Source organism: Chiloscyllium plagiosum, unplaced genomic scaffold, assembly GCF_037043375.1.
Source record: "Chiloscyllium plagiosum isolate Xiang-an unplaced genomic scaffold, Cpla_swu_hap1 HiC_scaffold_17, whole genome shotgun sequence".
NCBI lineage: Eukaryota > Metazoa > Chordata > Chondrichthyes > Orectolobiformes > Hemiscylliidae > Chiloscyllium > Chiloscyllium plagiosum.
In genome coordinates this window covers 32,625,404-32,642,528 of record NW_028270155.1, presented here as the reverse complement: position 1 = coordinate 32,642,528, position 17,125 = coordinate 32,625,404, and the positions used below count along the sequence as shown (strand labels likewise).

Genomic DNA, 17,125 nt, shown 5'->3' with positions numbered 1-17,125 from the left:
AGCAAAGAATCAAAAACATTTGCACATTTTAGGAAACTGAGCCAGTACAGTGTCACTCAATGTATTAACATTTGAGTGAGGAGCTGAAAAGTATGATGTACATTGTGCTTGTTAGTAAATGGAAATGAGGTTATTATAGAGAAATTGTTAAATTCCCCTAGTATTTGGCTACTTTAAAAATGATTAGATTTGTTTGCACTAAGAGAGAAATTACAAATCAAAAGAGAACCATCTGGCACCTGTCTATAGTAACAATGGAGCAATAATATTATTCCTGAGATTGTAGCTCATGGTTTCTCACATTACACTATAATTTTTTCCAAAACCTGAATTTGTATACTATCTTGATATGGCTGACGTTGAAATTGTTGTTTGTCCCTTGAGTGTGACATTGACAATTTAAACTTAATGTAGCTTTTCTGTCTTGAGCCATCTTCAGGAATAATGGGTCCTTGAGTTAAAGTGACCTCCTTAGTCTTTGGGGAAATGTATTACTTGACACCCCCCCCTCCCAAGGCCCTGCCCTGCCCCACCCCGCCCATGCCCAAAAGGTCTCCCAAACAATTTAAGAGGCAAGACTAAGTCAGTATTGTTGTCTGTGTTAATATCCAGTCATGTTGGATTTTTATCTCTGATGACAAAATTTGCATTTGAAGATGTTTGTTGGTAGGAATTTTAATTCTCCTAATCTGGTGGTACGGTTGATTTGTATAGTTTGTCAACATGGCACATCGTGGAGATGACAGTGAATGGCTCAGAAAATAGTGAGGAAATCATTTTAGAATTGTGGAAAGGAATTATATCCTTTACTAAACAATAATTGTAAATTAGCAATGGGTTGTTTTAAAATAGATGAGAATGAAAAATAAGTTCTTAACTATTTTATAAATTTGTGTTTCATTCTTTCTTGCTGAAGATCGAATCTTGTACTTCCTCAGAATTAGTACAGTGGATTAAATGAATGGATTATTAACACCTGAATGCAATTGGGCAAAGATGGAATGTAGCAAATTGTTGAGTAAATTGAAAACTACAATTTCTTTGATTAACTATTTTAAAATCAGTTTCAACACTGTTCCTATTTTTGTGCTTCCGTTTCTGTCTTTCAGTTAAGTACAGATTCACCAACAGTGATATACCATGCTGGTCTCTGTCAAAAAAATATTTTTAGAAAAGAAACATACACAATATTCCCTAGGCTAACAAGTAGGTGAGAATTTATCTTTTTTTTTCACATCACTGGCAGCTTTGGCGAGATAATCAAAGCTGTGTGTTAATAAGAATCTCATAAAGATGAACAGGTTTAGTGCTTAGGAATTTCCTTTCTCTATTTCATGTTAAACAGTTAATTTCACGCCTTGTCCCATTGACAATTTCTATTACCATAATTACTGGACCTTCTTCCATCCCTTCCCATTTTAATACTAAACCTTTTAAGTCCCAATTGTGTAATGAAACTGTCATCTAAGGGCTAATTGCAAAAGGGTGTCTTTTGGGGGTGCATTGGTATATCCCATTTCTGGTCCAGAATATCTCTCTTCAAGTCCCATTCAGAATGTGATGGCCATGGAGTTTTTTAAAAAAAACTGATTTATGAGCATCACTGCGAAGGCTGGCATTTGTTACTCCCTAGTTGCCAATTAACTGGCTGTCAAGGCCATTTTATGAGAATTGAGAGTCAACCATATTGCTCTGGAATTGGAGTTACATGTCAATCCAATGAAGTGAGGACTGTGGATCTCCAGTCCATCCAGTACTGACGGAGAGCACTTCATCGCTGGCATCATCACTGCATACCTCCTCTGCAGCCCTTTGTCAAGACATCCTTTCTCAGATCCGGGGCCCAAAACCGCTCTCGATACTCCAAATACGGTCTGACCACAGCCTTATACTACCTCAGCAGTATATCTCTGTTATGTTGTAGCTCTCTTGAAATGAATACTGACACTGCATTTTACTTTCTCACTGCCAACTGAACTTGCATGGTAAACTTGAAAGTCTGAGCTAGGGCTCCCAAGTCCCTTTGTTCATCAGATTTGCAAAGCCTTTCCCCATTTAGAAAATAATCTACGCCTCTACTCTTTCTACCGAAGTACATAACCTCACACTTTTCTACATTGTGTTCCGGATGTCACTTCTTTGTTCACTCTCCACACCTGCCCACGTCATTCTGCAACCTCTTCCACCCTCTCAACATTACCTGTCCTCCAAATATCTGTGTCTCATCTGCAAACTTAGCAACAATGCCCTCAGTTCAGTATTCAGTTCAAAAACAGAAATTGCTGGCAAAGCTGAGCAGGCCTGGCAGTAACAGAGTTTGTAGGAAGTGTCACTGGACCCAAAACATTAATTCTGATTCTCTCCACAGATGCTGCCAGATCTACTCAGCTTTTCCAGCAATTTCTGTTTTTGTTTGATTTCCAGCATCTGCAGTTCTTTTTGGCTTTTGAGTACTGGAATTGGAATGCCATGTTGTGGTTTAACAGGACACTGGTTAGGCTGTTTTTGGAGTACTGTGTATAGTTGTGGTCACCCTGCTATAGGTAGGCTATTATTAAATTGGAAAGGGTGCTGAAGAGATGTACAAGGATGTTACCAGGACTGGAGGGTTTGAATTATAAGGAGAGGCTGGATAAGGTGGGACTGTTTTCACTGGAGCTTAGAAGGTTGAGGGATGACTTTATTGAGGTTTATAAAGTTATGAGGAGAAAAACATATGTGAATTGCAAAGGTCTTTTCCCTAAGGTAGGCTAGTCCAAAACTAGAGGCTTAGGTTTAAGGTGAGAGGAGAAAGATTTAAAAGGCACCCAAGGGTCAAATTTTTCCGAGGGTGGTTTGTACGTGGAATAAACTGCCAGAGGAAGTGGTAGATGCAGGTGCAGTTACAACATTTAAAAGATGTTTGGACAGGTACATGAATAGGAAAGGTTTAGAGGGACATGGGCCAAATGCAGACAAGTAGGACTAGCTTAGTTTGGGAAACCTGGTCAGTATGGACTGTTTCCATGCTGTATGACTCTATGGCTAATGCCTCTACAGTCATCTCAGCTATCTCCTCTAGAATTCTGGTCTGGATGATTTGTCCACCTTCCCCAGCACCCTCTCCTTAGTATTGGCCACTACATCGACCTCTGCCCCCTGTTATGGACCAGATCAAATCTCCCAAAATATATAAAGGAGACAGCCTACACCCTTATTTACAGACAGCTTTCAGGTGCTGCATTCTAAATGTGATTCAGTTGGTCACACTACAAGGCTTTAAGCAAAATGCACTTTCGTCTTACACTACAGTTAAAAATACAAATCAAAGGAAGAGGATTAACTTTAACTTTATTGGAAAGCTTAATAGAATAATAGGTTACTTTACTACTAAACAGCAGCTGTTCCAGTACATTACCATCCCATAAACACACACTTGGTAAAGGCAAATGCAGTAAATTGTCTCACATGCAATGTTTCTTCAGTCCAGAAGGAAAGGATATTGAGAGAAATCTGGCAGAGAGAGCATTCAAATGTTTTGCGGTAGAAGGGAGAGATCTATGGCAGTTTCCATAACCAACTTCAAAACATCAACATTGAAAGCGAAACTAAAACCCTGGTTTCTGTGGAAGTCTGACTCCACCCATTTATGCTGATTCTATTGTTCTAACTTTTAAAACAAAATTCCACGGTCTCTCACACACTGTTTATTGGCTTGGAAGTGATAGCTCAATACCTCTGTCTCAACCTCTCTTCATTTAAAAAAATGGACAAAATACACCTCTGAAAGCCATAGTGTTGTCATTACCCCTGATTCTCCTGAAGTTCGAGTATGTTGCTGGTATCTTGAACTGTGAAAATTGATGCAAACTATCTAATCAATTCCTCTGCTATTTCTTTGTTCACCATTATTATTTCTCCAGCTTCATTGTCCAGCAGTCCAATATCCATGCTTGCCTATCTGTTACCGTTTAGATATCAAACCAAAAACTCCTGAAATCTTCTTTTATATTATAACTAACATGCCCTCATCTTTCATCTTCTCTCCCATTATTACTTTTTTAAATTATCCTCTACTGGTTTTTAAAGGCTTCCAAATCCTGTGGCTTCACACTAACTAACTTCCCTTGTCAGCGATGGTTGCCTCATCCTCCCGGGTTATAGTCCAACAGGCTTATTTGAAATTGCAAGTTTTCAGAGTCATGCTCCTTTCTCAGGCAGCTAGTGAGAGAGACTACATCGGATACAGAATTTATAAGTAAAAGATCAAAGGGTCATACAACTTATATGAATGTATTAAACAATAGCCATCTAGATTTAAGTCTTTAATCAGTTAGAATGGAAATGCAGGTTTCAATTGATTTAATATGTTAATCCCAGAATTGCTTTTCAAGTTACTGGCCAAGTTAACTTCAGGCTTTGAGTATAAAGGTGACTTCTCAAGTCAGACAATGCAATTTAGGTATGAGGCTTGTTTCAAGTCTGTTTGTGTCTTAACCTGGAGTCAGACTGGATTTATTTCCAAAGTAGCAATTTATAAAATGCCACACTGAGTGTCTACAGATTGTGTGCTTTTTGAACAAAATAGAATAAATCTGCAAATGCAAATTCATCCCATAGATTTATATGTGTGAATGTGTGTGGATAGAGGTGTGTTTATGTGCACGCACACGCTTGTGGGTACATTTGAGAGAGTGCATGTGAGTGTGTGCGTGCATGAGTGTGTTTGTATGAGAGAGGGTCCATGTGAGTGTGTTTGTGTGAGACAGTGCATGTTTCAGTGTGTGTGAGAGTGTATAGTATGGTGGGGGTCACCTGTGGTGTGACATGAACCCAAGATGTTGCTTGAGGCCGTCCTCGAATACTGAACTTGGCTAACAGCCTCTGTAATTTGGAAAAGTGCCTTTTTTTACATGCTTTTTCTTTCCCTTGATTTACTTTCTGCTCCACAACCTGACTACTACTAGAAAGCCTGTACACGACTCTACCCACACTGATTTGACACCTTCCGACTCTATCATTCCTTGCTTTTGATTTAAATAATGTCTAACTAAGAAGGCACATCCACCCTCCAGCCGATCTGCCTGTCCTTTCGATAAAATGTGTATCCTAAGATATTTAGTTCCTAACCTTGATCTTCTTACAGCCATGTCTCTGTGACACCCACAAAATCATACCAGCCAATTTCAATCTGCATGACAAGCACATTTACCTTGTTTCATATAGTGCATGCATTTAAGTACAATACCCTCAATTCTGCGTTGACCGCCCCCTTTCTCATACTTGTCTCTGTATCTTCTGTGCCTGAAGTTAGATTCCTGAGCCTTTCTATACTCTCAGAGCAGCTCCGACCTTCCTCATTACTGGTGCCAATGTCCCATGAATTCGAACCTATTTCTCCCACAACAATCTTTGAACCACATGTTTACATCTTTAAACTTGTTGACCCTATTCCAATACTCTTGCTGCTCCAGGTAGTAATTCAAAAATTGCGACCTTTTTGGTCCTGCTTTTTAATTTAGTTCCTTCACTGCTCATATTCTCTCAGCAGAACCTTGTTCCTCTTTCTACTTCTATCTTTGGTGTCAACATGGGCCACAAGACCTAGATCTTTCTCATCCCACTTGGAGTTCCTTTGCAGCCCAGATGAGATATCCTGAACCTGAACGGCAGGCAGCCAAAACAGTTGGCCACAGAACGGCAGCTGTTCCCCTGACCATACTATATTTCTCTTTTCCCCTCTTCTTCTCTCCCCCCGCCCCCACCTTGAATGGCACCCTGTACCACAGTGCTATGATCAGTTTCTCATCATTCCTATAGCCATGCTGTCCTTCACACAGGTAGCAAGAATCTCAAACCTGTTAAACAAACACAAGGGCTGAGTCTCTTTAAGCATTACCTGGATCCTGGATCCCTGCACGTGCCTCATTATCACATGCTCCTGTCCCTGACCACTGGCCAAGTTTGAGGTAGTTAATCTACGAAGTTTGACTGTCTCCTGAATCACAGCATCCAGATAGCTCCCCCTGTTGCTGATGTTTCACAGTGTTTGAAGTTCAGCTAATCGACCCTGAGCCGACGTTCCTTGAGCAGCCAATACTTGCTACGCACCACAGTGGGTTCCACCGGCTCTCAACGTCATACAGATACAATACATCACAGTATATCTCTATTTTGATTCTTGATTTGTGATTTAAAATTTCCTACTGGTCTTTTAGTTTATAATCTGTAAATATTTCTTTTATTAGGTTATTTTCAGATTGAAGGCTATCATCCATTTGGAAGCAATTAACCAAAGAACAACTTGTCTTCCTGAGATGCCACTCTTCTGTGCTAAGCCCCAATCATAGGCTTCATTTTATCATGTTTCTAAAAAAAACCTTCCAAACCATGAACCAAAAAGGCAAGCAAAAAGCACCTGTTCCTCTCTCCACCAAATTTCCATGCTGCCTTCACATTCCCCAAACTAATATACTTATTCCAGGATGTGACTCACTCTGGTTGTGATCTCTCTTTCCTGACCATGCACAGCTTACTGGACATCAGGGCAATACCATTACCAGTGATGGTTTTGATGACAAAAATGTCCAAATAGTGTGCGATCATTTTCAAGAGTTTCTTGGCTGTGATAGCCATATGAATAGATTTTGCTGTAAAACCATATGATATATTGATCAGTTGCATTGCCTTCTCCTTAATCAAATACGCTTAATTTAATCTTGAAATTCAAAACATATGTTTGCAGCAAAGGTGCATATGCTGTTGTGACAAAATCCATGATGAAAATTTTCCAATACACCTAACATCTTCATTAGTACATTATATGATACCTTTGTGGCTGCATTTTAACAATTGGAAAGAGGATTGCTATGTTTCAGTGCAAATTGTACTAAATTCATGTATTTGTACTTCTCCAATTAATTCCTGATGTGCAGTTCTGAAAGATTGAGGAAATACTTGTCAGCTAACACCAAAAATCTGAGGTTAGTGTTATCATCTCATATGATATGATCACCAGACAAGTCATTTCTAGACAAATTTGAACTCCTATTCTGATCTTATTTCAATTTGTTTTAGTTTTAATGAAGTGGTCTGTCACTGAAACATAAGCATGTAATGCTGCAGATTCTGTTTTAACAATAAAACAGAAGTTTATTAACAAACTAAATGAAGATAAAATAGAATAAACCAAACCATGTATTATAATACACGTTCAAAGATTTTTACGCTGTAAAAGTAGAATGCCATCAATCCCAAAACACTACTTTACAAATTGAAAAGAAAACAAAACATATTTTCGTTTGGTTTATAAAACACATACCTGGTACAGTGCCCAAAACAGCATTGTATAATATTCACATCAGAATCTGTATCGATAAGTTTGGTTAAGTCACATATAACTTCAACTTTTAGACAGGACAGCAGATATCTTCATACTGGAGATGTTTCTATCTGAAATTAAATAAACTCAGCTTTAAATAACCTCTTCAGTATTTAAACCCAATACATCTAGTCTGGGACTAACACAAACTTATCCCTCTGAGGTAACCTATTTCATTATATAACTTTCCCTTCTCAGTAGCACTGGTATACGCAACCATCATATTCAAAGGACTAGATAGGACTGCCCAAACCTTAAGTAAAACTGAAACCATAAGTCTCTATCTCTGTGTTGTGGTTGTTTCCCTTTAGCATAAACATTTTCAAAGTCTCCAACACATCTTGAGGTCCCGTTATTTCCCTTGCTCATTTCCTAAAAAATCCATTACTGATGATTGCGAACCCATTCATTCAAAAATATGGCCTCAAACACTGTTTAAACAAAATTACCATGGCTATAGGAATACTTGTAAATTACTAATTAAATTCAGACACACAGAAACCCACAGGTTACTGACTCAAAAGCAAAGCACAAGCTTGCAGGAAATAGTATTCAACATATATATGCAAACAAATCACAGCTTACATCACACTAGGAAGGTTGAGGTGACAGTTCACGTGTAATGTTGCTAGATTGTTCTCACCTCCCAATATATTATTGTATGTGTACTGTTGGTATTTTTGATCCAGGTTTTCATTGCTGCTTGGGCCACAACACACATTTGGAAAATACAATGCAGAAATTTTTTAAATGTTTTGTAATTTATATTTTTGTATTCTATTTATATTTTAACTTACATAGGACAGGCAATTGCACAGTGGTATTATTCTGCTATGGCAGATGGTGAAATTTCAATTCAATAAAAAATCTAGAATTAAGAGTTTAATGGTGATCACGACACCATTGTGAATTGTTGGGGAGAAACCCATCAGGTTTACAAATGCCCTTTAGGGAAGGAAATCTGGCATACATATGACTCCAGATCCACCGCAATTTGCTTGACCCTCAACTACCTTCTGGACAAGTAAGGATGGCCAATAAATGCTGGCCTAGCTAGCAACATCCATCCCATGAATTATTTTTTTAAAAATTAAAATATGTTAAAATGGTAGCTAGAAAGTTTATCTAGCTGTTAGTGTCAAGCTTGGTTTTTACGTTAGTCAGTGCTAGTTTCATAACTTTAATCAAATAGCTGAAAGGCAACAACATACCTTTTTTGCAGTAGAGTTTCTAATAATGGCCTTTTCTGATGCAGCGTTGTTTAAGTGTTAGTTGGCCCAAATATAGTTTTAAAAACTCATTTTCTTCACTTAAGTATTTACTCATTAACCCTCACGAGAGAATGTATATCTATTCTTGGAGCAATGTTATTGTTATACTGTTGACCCATTAATGCTATTGGGATTTATTCAGGTCGTGAAGCTGCTGTTGAGATATGGAGGGAATCCTCATCAGAGTAACAGAAAAGGCGAGACACCGCTCAAAGTTGCCAATTCTCCCACCATGGTGAACCTATTACTGGGAAAGGCTTCCTGCAGCTCCAGTGATGAGAGTTCAACAGGTGAAACTAAGTTAACAGATGCAATTCCTTATCTGTCATTTAATTGTAATTTGTCATGGTTCTACAGTTTGTGTAAATCAACTGTTCTTGTCAAGTAAGTGCAAATTGCATTTGAAATGAACATCTTCATAATGTCAGTTAAAAGATTTGAAGCTACTATTAAGCTAACTTTATTCAAGATTAAAGATGACAGATTTCCAGTTTCAAATAGATTCAACCTTTTTGATTTAAGGAAAACTGAAACAAAAATGGTTTCAAGCTTTGATAGAGCACTGATACAGAGGTTTACCTAATGCACAAGAGTTCAATAATATGGAGTTTTTCAGTATAGAAGTATGTGTGTATATATGTTCAGAACAGAAGCCTATAAGCTAAAATGTTTGGATTGCTAATTCAAAGCTTTGTCAAGGAACTATGGTATGAATGGTTTCTCCTTGTAGTATGATTATTTCTAGATATTTTAAGATACATTGGCTTTAATATTCAGTTCTGTTTTTTTTTAATTGTATCTGTCCTCAAATATTTAAACTTGGATATTGACTAATGAAACAGTTACAGTGGTTTTGTCAGATAAATCAGTGCTTTAGTTTTTGAATAATACAACAAATCTTGTATTTCTTCTGTAAATTACCCCATCATAAATTGAAAGATTGTTGGTATTATTCTGACAATTTATTCCTAAGTGTCAGCTTTGACATTTTTTTAAACCTCAAACAAGCCATTTGTTTGTTACTTGTGCTGGCCCCCTGCAAGAAATCCTCCTAACCTATCCAATTTAAGTTTATCAATACTCTTCTATTCCATTCTGACTTGTAATATCTGACTTTCTTTTAAATGCAACCATGTGATTGCCTCAATTTTTATTTGCTACAGTGAGTTTCACATTCTGACCTTTCCTGTGCCTCAATTCCCCATCAAATTTATTGATGGTTTCTTTGTTTTGGACAGAATAATTGGTGCTATTGAACTGATTGTTCATTTGTGTAATTTTATTGTACATGTTCTGGTGAAGGGGCAGCAAGTAAGATTTTGTGGGTTATTTTCATATCTGGCATGATTCCTGCCGTTGACAACCTTCCTCTGTCCTCCAATATGGTTAGAAACTATTCAAGTTAATCATTTTGAATATTTTTATTCTGAAAATAAGCATTGACTTAAAATGTTATGACCAGCCTTAGCAAGACCAATATAACAAAGGTGGTGTGTCATCCTTTACTAAAGCTTTTGTAAAATGTGGTTTTGAAAAATTATGTATGTATCTTATATATATGTGTACTTTATTGTCACGTAGAAACTTCAGAAGATGAAGATGCTCCCTCAGTTGCACCATCCAGTTCAATTGATGGTAATAATACAGACTCAGAATTTGAGAAGGGCCTAAGGCACAAAATCAAGCGACAAGAGTCCTCTAAAACAGTAACACCAGTCAAAGATGAGTATGAATTTGATGAGGATGATGAGGAAGATAGAATACCACCTGTTGATGACAAACATTTGCTGAAGAAAGATTATCGAAAGGACATGAAAATAAACAGTTGCATTTCTATTTCTAAACTAGAGACAAAAACCTATTCTAAAAATTCTCTTCTAACACCAAAGAAAACTCCACGACGTATATTATCTGACACCAACAGTTCAGATGAAGAAGATAGATTAATACGCTTCTCTCCTCCTCTTAGCAGACCTTTAGTGCATGCTAGTCTGCCGAATGCAAGCTCTAAACAAAGAGAGTCACTGGTTAAAAAGCAACAAAAGGAGAAAACTAAAGTGAAAAAAAAATGGAAAAAAGAGGTGAAAAACAAGGAGGTCAGATTGGGTAAGGATGAAGATCTGTTCAATTCATCTGCAACAGAAAGTGATGACTCAGAAAGTGAGGAGGAGGATAAAGGTTCCATACAGAGTGGAATTAGCATGAAGGAGTCTTTTATGAGCTTGAAAGAATCAACAATGTTCTCTTCACTTCCTGCATCCTGCTCTTCCTCTCAAGCAAGCTATATGTCATCAAAGCATATTCCCAGTCTTGCAGAGCAACATACTAAACCTTGGCGAACTGATAGTTGGAAATCAAACATGTCACCAGTGTGGTCTGATGTGAGCTCTTTGTCAGAGTCTGTGAGAACGCGACTCACAAGTGAATCGGATTATTCTTCAGAAGATTCAAGTTTAGAGTCTATTAAACCATCAAAAGAGGTGAAAGTCCATAAAAAGAAAAATCTGATCGATGGAGATGTTATAGAAAAGAAAGTGACTGATGATATCTTTAAGATTTTGAACACTGATGGAATAGTTCGGAAATTTGATAAGAAGGGCAAAGTTGTTAAAAAGCATAAAATGAAGCACAGGCACAAAATAAAAGACAAGGAGAAAGGAAAATCTCAGAGCACTGTGACAGAGTATGATAAATTTTCAAAAGCTGAGAGTTTAAATATGGATGAATCTAAGCAAAGAGCGGACAAATGTTTAAGTCCAGAAGTAGTTAAACATGACAAAGAAGAATTGAAGAAGGAAGAAAGAGAAAAACTTTTTAAAGTCAAATCTGAAGAAAAAGACTGGTTGCTTAAAGATGATTTAGGGAAAACCTGTAAAGAAGAAAAGCTAACAAAGAAAATTAGAGATACCACTAAAGATGTTAACAAATCTCTAAAAGAGGAGAAAGAGAAAATGTCTAAAGTCAATAAAGAAAAATCTTTTAAAGATAGAGAAAAATATTCCAAAGAAGAAAAGCTTAAAATCCACAAAGATGATAAAAAGAAAAAGGCAAAGGACAAATTTGCAAAAGGTGAGAAATATCAAAAATCAGACAAAGATAAAGGTCTTAAAGATGACAAGGAAAAACTAAAAAAGGAAAAGACTCACAAAGAGGAATCAGACTATGAGGATCTGAAAATCAGAAATCAGTTTGTAGATGATGATAGGTTCAGTGTGTCTGATCATGAAGATAATTGGTTTTCAGATTTATCCTCTGATTCTTCTTTCTCTGATTTAAAAGAAGATAATTGGAGTATTCCATTCAAAGATTTAAAGGAACACAAAGATGGTGCAGTAGGTAAACTGGTTGTTGAAACGATGAAGGAAGAAAGTAAGGAAAGGAAAAAGGAATTGAAGTTAAAGGAAAAGCGTGAACTAAATGAAAAACGCCATGATAAAGACACAAGGAAGAAAGATAGAGATTATGTAGAAAAAAATGCAGAGAAGAAAAAGGACCAATCTGATAAACTTAAGTCAGGACAAGGATGTCCTCTGGAGAAAGATAAAAAGAGAAAAGACTCCACTGAAAGTGTTAAGGACCGAAAAGATAAAGATACTTTTGAAAATATTAAAGATCGGAAAGATACCATATCTGAATATAGCAAGGAAAGGAAAGATCTTAAAGGAAAACCAGAAGATGCCTCCAAAGGTGATTCAAGAGAGTTTGGGAGTGAATGTTTCTTCAAAGAGAAGTCTGAAAGTGATTTCACTGGAAGAATAATCGAAGCAAGAGAGAGACATTATTCAGGGAAAGAGAGAGACAAAAAAGAGGGACCTGAAAAGAAGGACAGAATAAAAATGGAAAAACATAAAGACAAGTCTAAGGAGAAACTTTCATTGGAAATTGAAAAGGAAAAAATAGAGAAAAGCTTGATTGATAAATTCTTGAAAGACAAAGATACTGATCGAGAAAAACTATACAGAGAGCCGGGTGGTTTCAAAGACAAAAGAGAACAAAAAGAAAAGAACCGAGACCTTTTCAGCCGAGACAAGGACAGAAAAATGTTAGAGCTGAACAAAGAAAGAGAGAAAAATGTAATGGAAAAACATAACGATAAAGACAAAGATGTTCCAGAAAGAAAGGAAAAAGAGAAAATAGATAAGCAAAAAGGAACTGATCTGGAAATAGGAAAGGAAAAATGCTGGCATAGCAGAGCAAATGACATCTTCACAGATGAAAGTGGTGATGAGGTAAATTATCGTGAATTTGAAAGTAATCAAATGTGCAGAAGTGACACTCAACCTGAAAAGGAAGAGGCAAAGGCAGAGAGGGAGCCATTTCTCTCTGATAAACAGAGAAGATGCTCAGTTGACAAACATTCAGCAGAAAAGCATAAAGATAAAGAACTGAAAGATAAGAAAAAGGACAAAATTTCAGATAGTGGGAAAGATAAGAGAGAAAAATGTTTATCTGAAAGACAGAGAGAAAAAAAGGATAAAGAACTGGGTGATAAATTTAAAGAAAAGAAGGAAAGAGTGTTAACAACTTCAAATCTAGAAAAGAAATTCAAGCTGAAGCTTCCTGAAAAGATAGAGAAGCGACACTCCTGTGATGAAAAGTTGAAAGCTAAAGGCAAGGATAAAATTGACAAAGAACTCTTATTGAAGGAAAAGAGGCTTTCAAAAGGAAATACAATAGAAGAAGAAAAAAAATGCCCAGAAAAACTGCAAACCACAACTCTCAATGAATTGAAAGAGGATTCCAATGACAAGAGCAGCGAAATTTCATCTGACAGCTTCACAGAAAGAACACATGATTCTGCAACGTGTGGTTTTAACGATATTGCAAATGTTGATCATGATATTGGAGAAGAAAAAATGAAGGATTCTCTTTTCATTTTGTACACACATGAAAAGAGTAAAGAAAAGGAGAGAAATAGGCATTCATCATCGTCATCATCATCAAAGAAAAATCATGAGAAAGATAAAATAAAGAGAGAGAAACGGGATAAGTCTGAGGAATTCAGAGACTCTGCTGGAAAAAGAGAAGGTTCAACATTTGAAAGAGAACCCATAATGTCTGATAGTGATTTGCTAAGCCATTTTTTAAAACTTGAGAAAGAAGATGAACTTGACAAAAGTGTGGATGTTGTGTTAAATGAGAAAAAAGACAAGGGTGAGTCTGAAAAGGAGTTGTCTAAAAAATCGGAAAAAGTTTTGATCACTATCAAGGAGAGGGATAAGGATAAGAAAAAGAAAGAGAAGCACAAAGACAAATCAAAAGATGACAAAGAAAAGCACAAGGAAAAACATGGCGAATTAACCATGATTTGCAAACATTCAAAAGAAGAACAAAAGCCTGGAACTAAAGACTCTCTTTCAACAGTTAGAGAGTTAAATGGAAACAAAGAGAAAGCAAAAGATGACTGTTTCAAAAATCATGACATTAAACAAAAAGAAAAAGTCAAAGATGGTGCAGAAAAGGATAAAAATGAATCTGTTAAGTTTAGAATCGGTGAAAATGATAAATTAAACCCATCAAAAGAAGTTTCCCGTAAGGACAGCAGGCCTAAGGAGAAGCTTTTAGTTGATGGAGACCTAATGATGACTAGTTTTGAGCGTATGCTAAGCCAGAAAGATCTAGAAATTGAAGAACGTCACAAAAAACATAAGGAAAGAATGAAACTAAAAGAGAAGCTGAGGCACAGATCAGGTGATCCCAAGTTAAGGGAAAAATTCCGAAATGCAGAAGAAGGACGTAGGAGAAACTTTGATCTGCCAACTAAAAAGAGTTCAACTGAGTCTCAACAAAGAGACAAAAAAATTAAAGATCAAGTACAAAGTCAAATTACATCACCAGACACAAAATCCCAGCCAGTTTCTGGTCCCGATGCGAAAGATTGGCTTCCTAGTCCTGGGTTGAAGGAGAATTTGTCTGCTTCACCAAGATCTGATCAAGATAGATCCACAGGTGTTCCAAAACTGACTCCAGTGGTTTCTTGTCCAGGCTATGAGGACTTGCTGCCAGCACCCCATACACCTAACTGTGTGAACGAAGATCTTACCGATCTGTTTGAAGGAATAGAGTCCCAGAATTCAGTGACCATCTCCACAATATCCATGAATGCTTGTTCTCCTTCCTTTTTTGATAGATATCTAAATGCCCCCACTAACATTCAAGAGAATTCAAATCCAACCAGCACTGTTCCTGGGCTCTATCGATCATTGTCAATGGATGCCAGAAGGCCAGTAGAAGACGAATTTAACATTAATTCTGACAAATTCTACAGGCAACAGAGTATGCCAGCCTCAGCAGACTATGATGCTTCTATTCCTCAGCCAATGGAGGAGAAGTCCATTGTTCAGTCTGAGAGGTTCTCTGGCTTGTCCCCAACATACATTTCCCCTGAGTATGGTATTTCCTCACCACAGTTGGAACAGTCTCATTCTAGAGTGGTCAAGTCATTTACTGAAAATTTGAACCCTTCGCCTGAAAGTGTACTTAATCATTTGCAGACAGAACCTTCACCATCACATAAATATGATCAACTAGAGCCATCTCTAGATAGCTTAGTTACCGACTTTGGTTTGCCATTGGATTCTTCGGAACAGCAAACAAATACTCCCTTGACTTCTCCTAATTCAGCTTTAAGTGCCAGTTTTCTGCCTACATCTGGAGACCCATTTGCTCCTACTGAGTCAGTCCAGAGTAAACTAAGCTATCCAGCTTCTCCGCACAGAACATTTGAACAGCTAAGTCTGAGCCCTATGGCTAATTCATTGGACCATTCAGTGAATTGGTCACTGGGTTCTGAGTTGCAACTGAGGCCACCTCAAGTATCTCTTGCTGAACCCTCCAAACACCTTTGTCCTTCAGAAACTATGAATACCGCAGAAATGCCATCAGTTTCATCAATTTCATCTCCTTTTCCTGAATCACCTGTCCAGTGTCCAATATCAACCCCTCATTTGGGGCAAGATGAAGACAGAGGTGATATGACATGTGTGGATCAGATGGAAGAATCGCCAGCTTTAGATGGTGCTATCTGTTCTTCTCCTGGAAGAACAGATTCACCACTTGATTCCTGCAAGCTACTTCCTCAAAAATGTACTGGGAATGTGACTCCAGAAGTGCACACGATAGCTGTTGAAAACCAGCAGGAACCAATTAAATCAGAAAAATGCATACAGCTACACCAGAATATTACTTCTGAAGACCAGGAAGAACCTTTATGGAATGATTCTTTTCCAAATTCAATAGATGATCTTGATTTGGGGCCATTCTCACTTCCAATGCTGCCAATACAGGATAAAGAAGATCCACTTGTTGAAATGACAGAGCCTGAATCTGAAGAAATTGCTAAAACACCTGACACTAATGATTCTGCAACTGTGAATGCGAGTACTGAAGTTATAGATTATCCTCCTTTGTCATCTGTGGAAGAGCATGAAGCTAATAATGAGATTTTAAAGATGGAGCCAATAATAGTAGATGACAAAATTGTGGATAGTGTCAGTAACATAACAGTAGAAAAGACCTCTGTAAAAGCTGAAGATATCGGGGAGAGTAGTATTCAGCTGCTTTCGGTGCAGCATGCTGAATCAGGTCCTGAATTTGAAGACAAAGCTGTGGATGTTACTCCGAGTTCTTTGGCAAATGGCACTGTTTTCAAAGTACTTGAAGCTACAGAGGTGACAGTTAAACCAGTAATTGAGACTGCGAAGCTAACCAAAGCAGAAGAAGTTCCTCAACGAATGACAAGGAACCGAGCGCAAATGTTGGCTAATCAAATCAAACAAAATAATGCTACTGCTATGGAGAAGGATACTGCTCCAACTCAATTAGGAAAAGCAAAAGGGCGAGTTGTGGATGAGGATGACGCACATGTGCAACATCCACGCAAACGAAAAATCCCTCGTGCAAATCATCAACCAATGATTCTCAACCCATCAGCACAGCAAACCCGAGAAATAATCCAACAAACATTGGCAGCTATTGTTGATGCAATTAAATTGGATGAGATTGAACCATACCACAGTGATCGATCAAATCCCTATTTTGAATACCTTCAAATTCGTAAAAAGATTGAAGAAAAGCGTAAAATCTTGTGCTGTATTATCCCACAAGCACCTCAGTGCTATGCTGAATATGTCACGTATACTGGTTCTTACTTGCTGGATGGAAAACCTCTCAGCAAACTCCACATCCCAGTGGTAAGTAGAAGCCTTGATCTATTTGCAAAATATTTTCTGTTCAATTTTCTCTTTGCTAGGTGCCATCCCATGGTGTGGTGGCTTGTCCAAATGATATATTTTCAAATGTGAGCCATTTTATGATTATTAATTAACCATTCAAGGATGGACAGTGTCACAGTTCTGAATGATCACAATCTCGCCCAACTCCATATGTATTTTAAAAAGAAACATCTTAGTCACTGGATAGTGTTTAGTTGTCAAATTTAGGTCTACTTTCACTCCCTGCCCTCAGTGGTGGCTTCTGACCTTTCTTTTTCTGT

General features: G+C 37.5%; 1 protein-coding gene across 4 annotated transcripts in view; it reads left to right on the top strand.

Annotated features, from left to right (window-relative positions):
* Positions 1-17,125, top strand: part of ankrd11 (ankyrin repeat domain 11) — a 192,268-nt gene that overhangs the window by 138,739 nt on the left and 36,404 nt on the right. For all 4 annotated transcript variants that reach the window (XR_015759940.1, XM_087995805.1, XM_087995804.1 and 1 more), the window contains exons 8-9: positions 8,774-8,921; positions 10,213-16,823. Coding sequence is in view for 3 of the 4 variants with exons in the window: in XM_087995805.1 (XP_087851931.1) it covers positions 8,774-8,921; positions 10,213-16,823 (6,759 nt within the window). In the remaining variant the exon portion in view is untranslated. The remainder of the gene's footprint in view (positions 1-8,773; positions 8,922-10,212; positions 16,824-17,125) is intronic.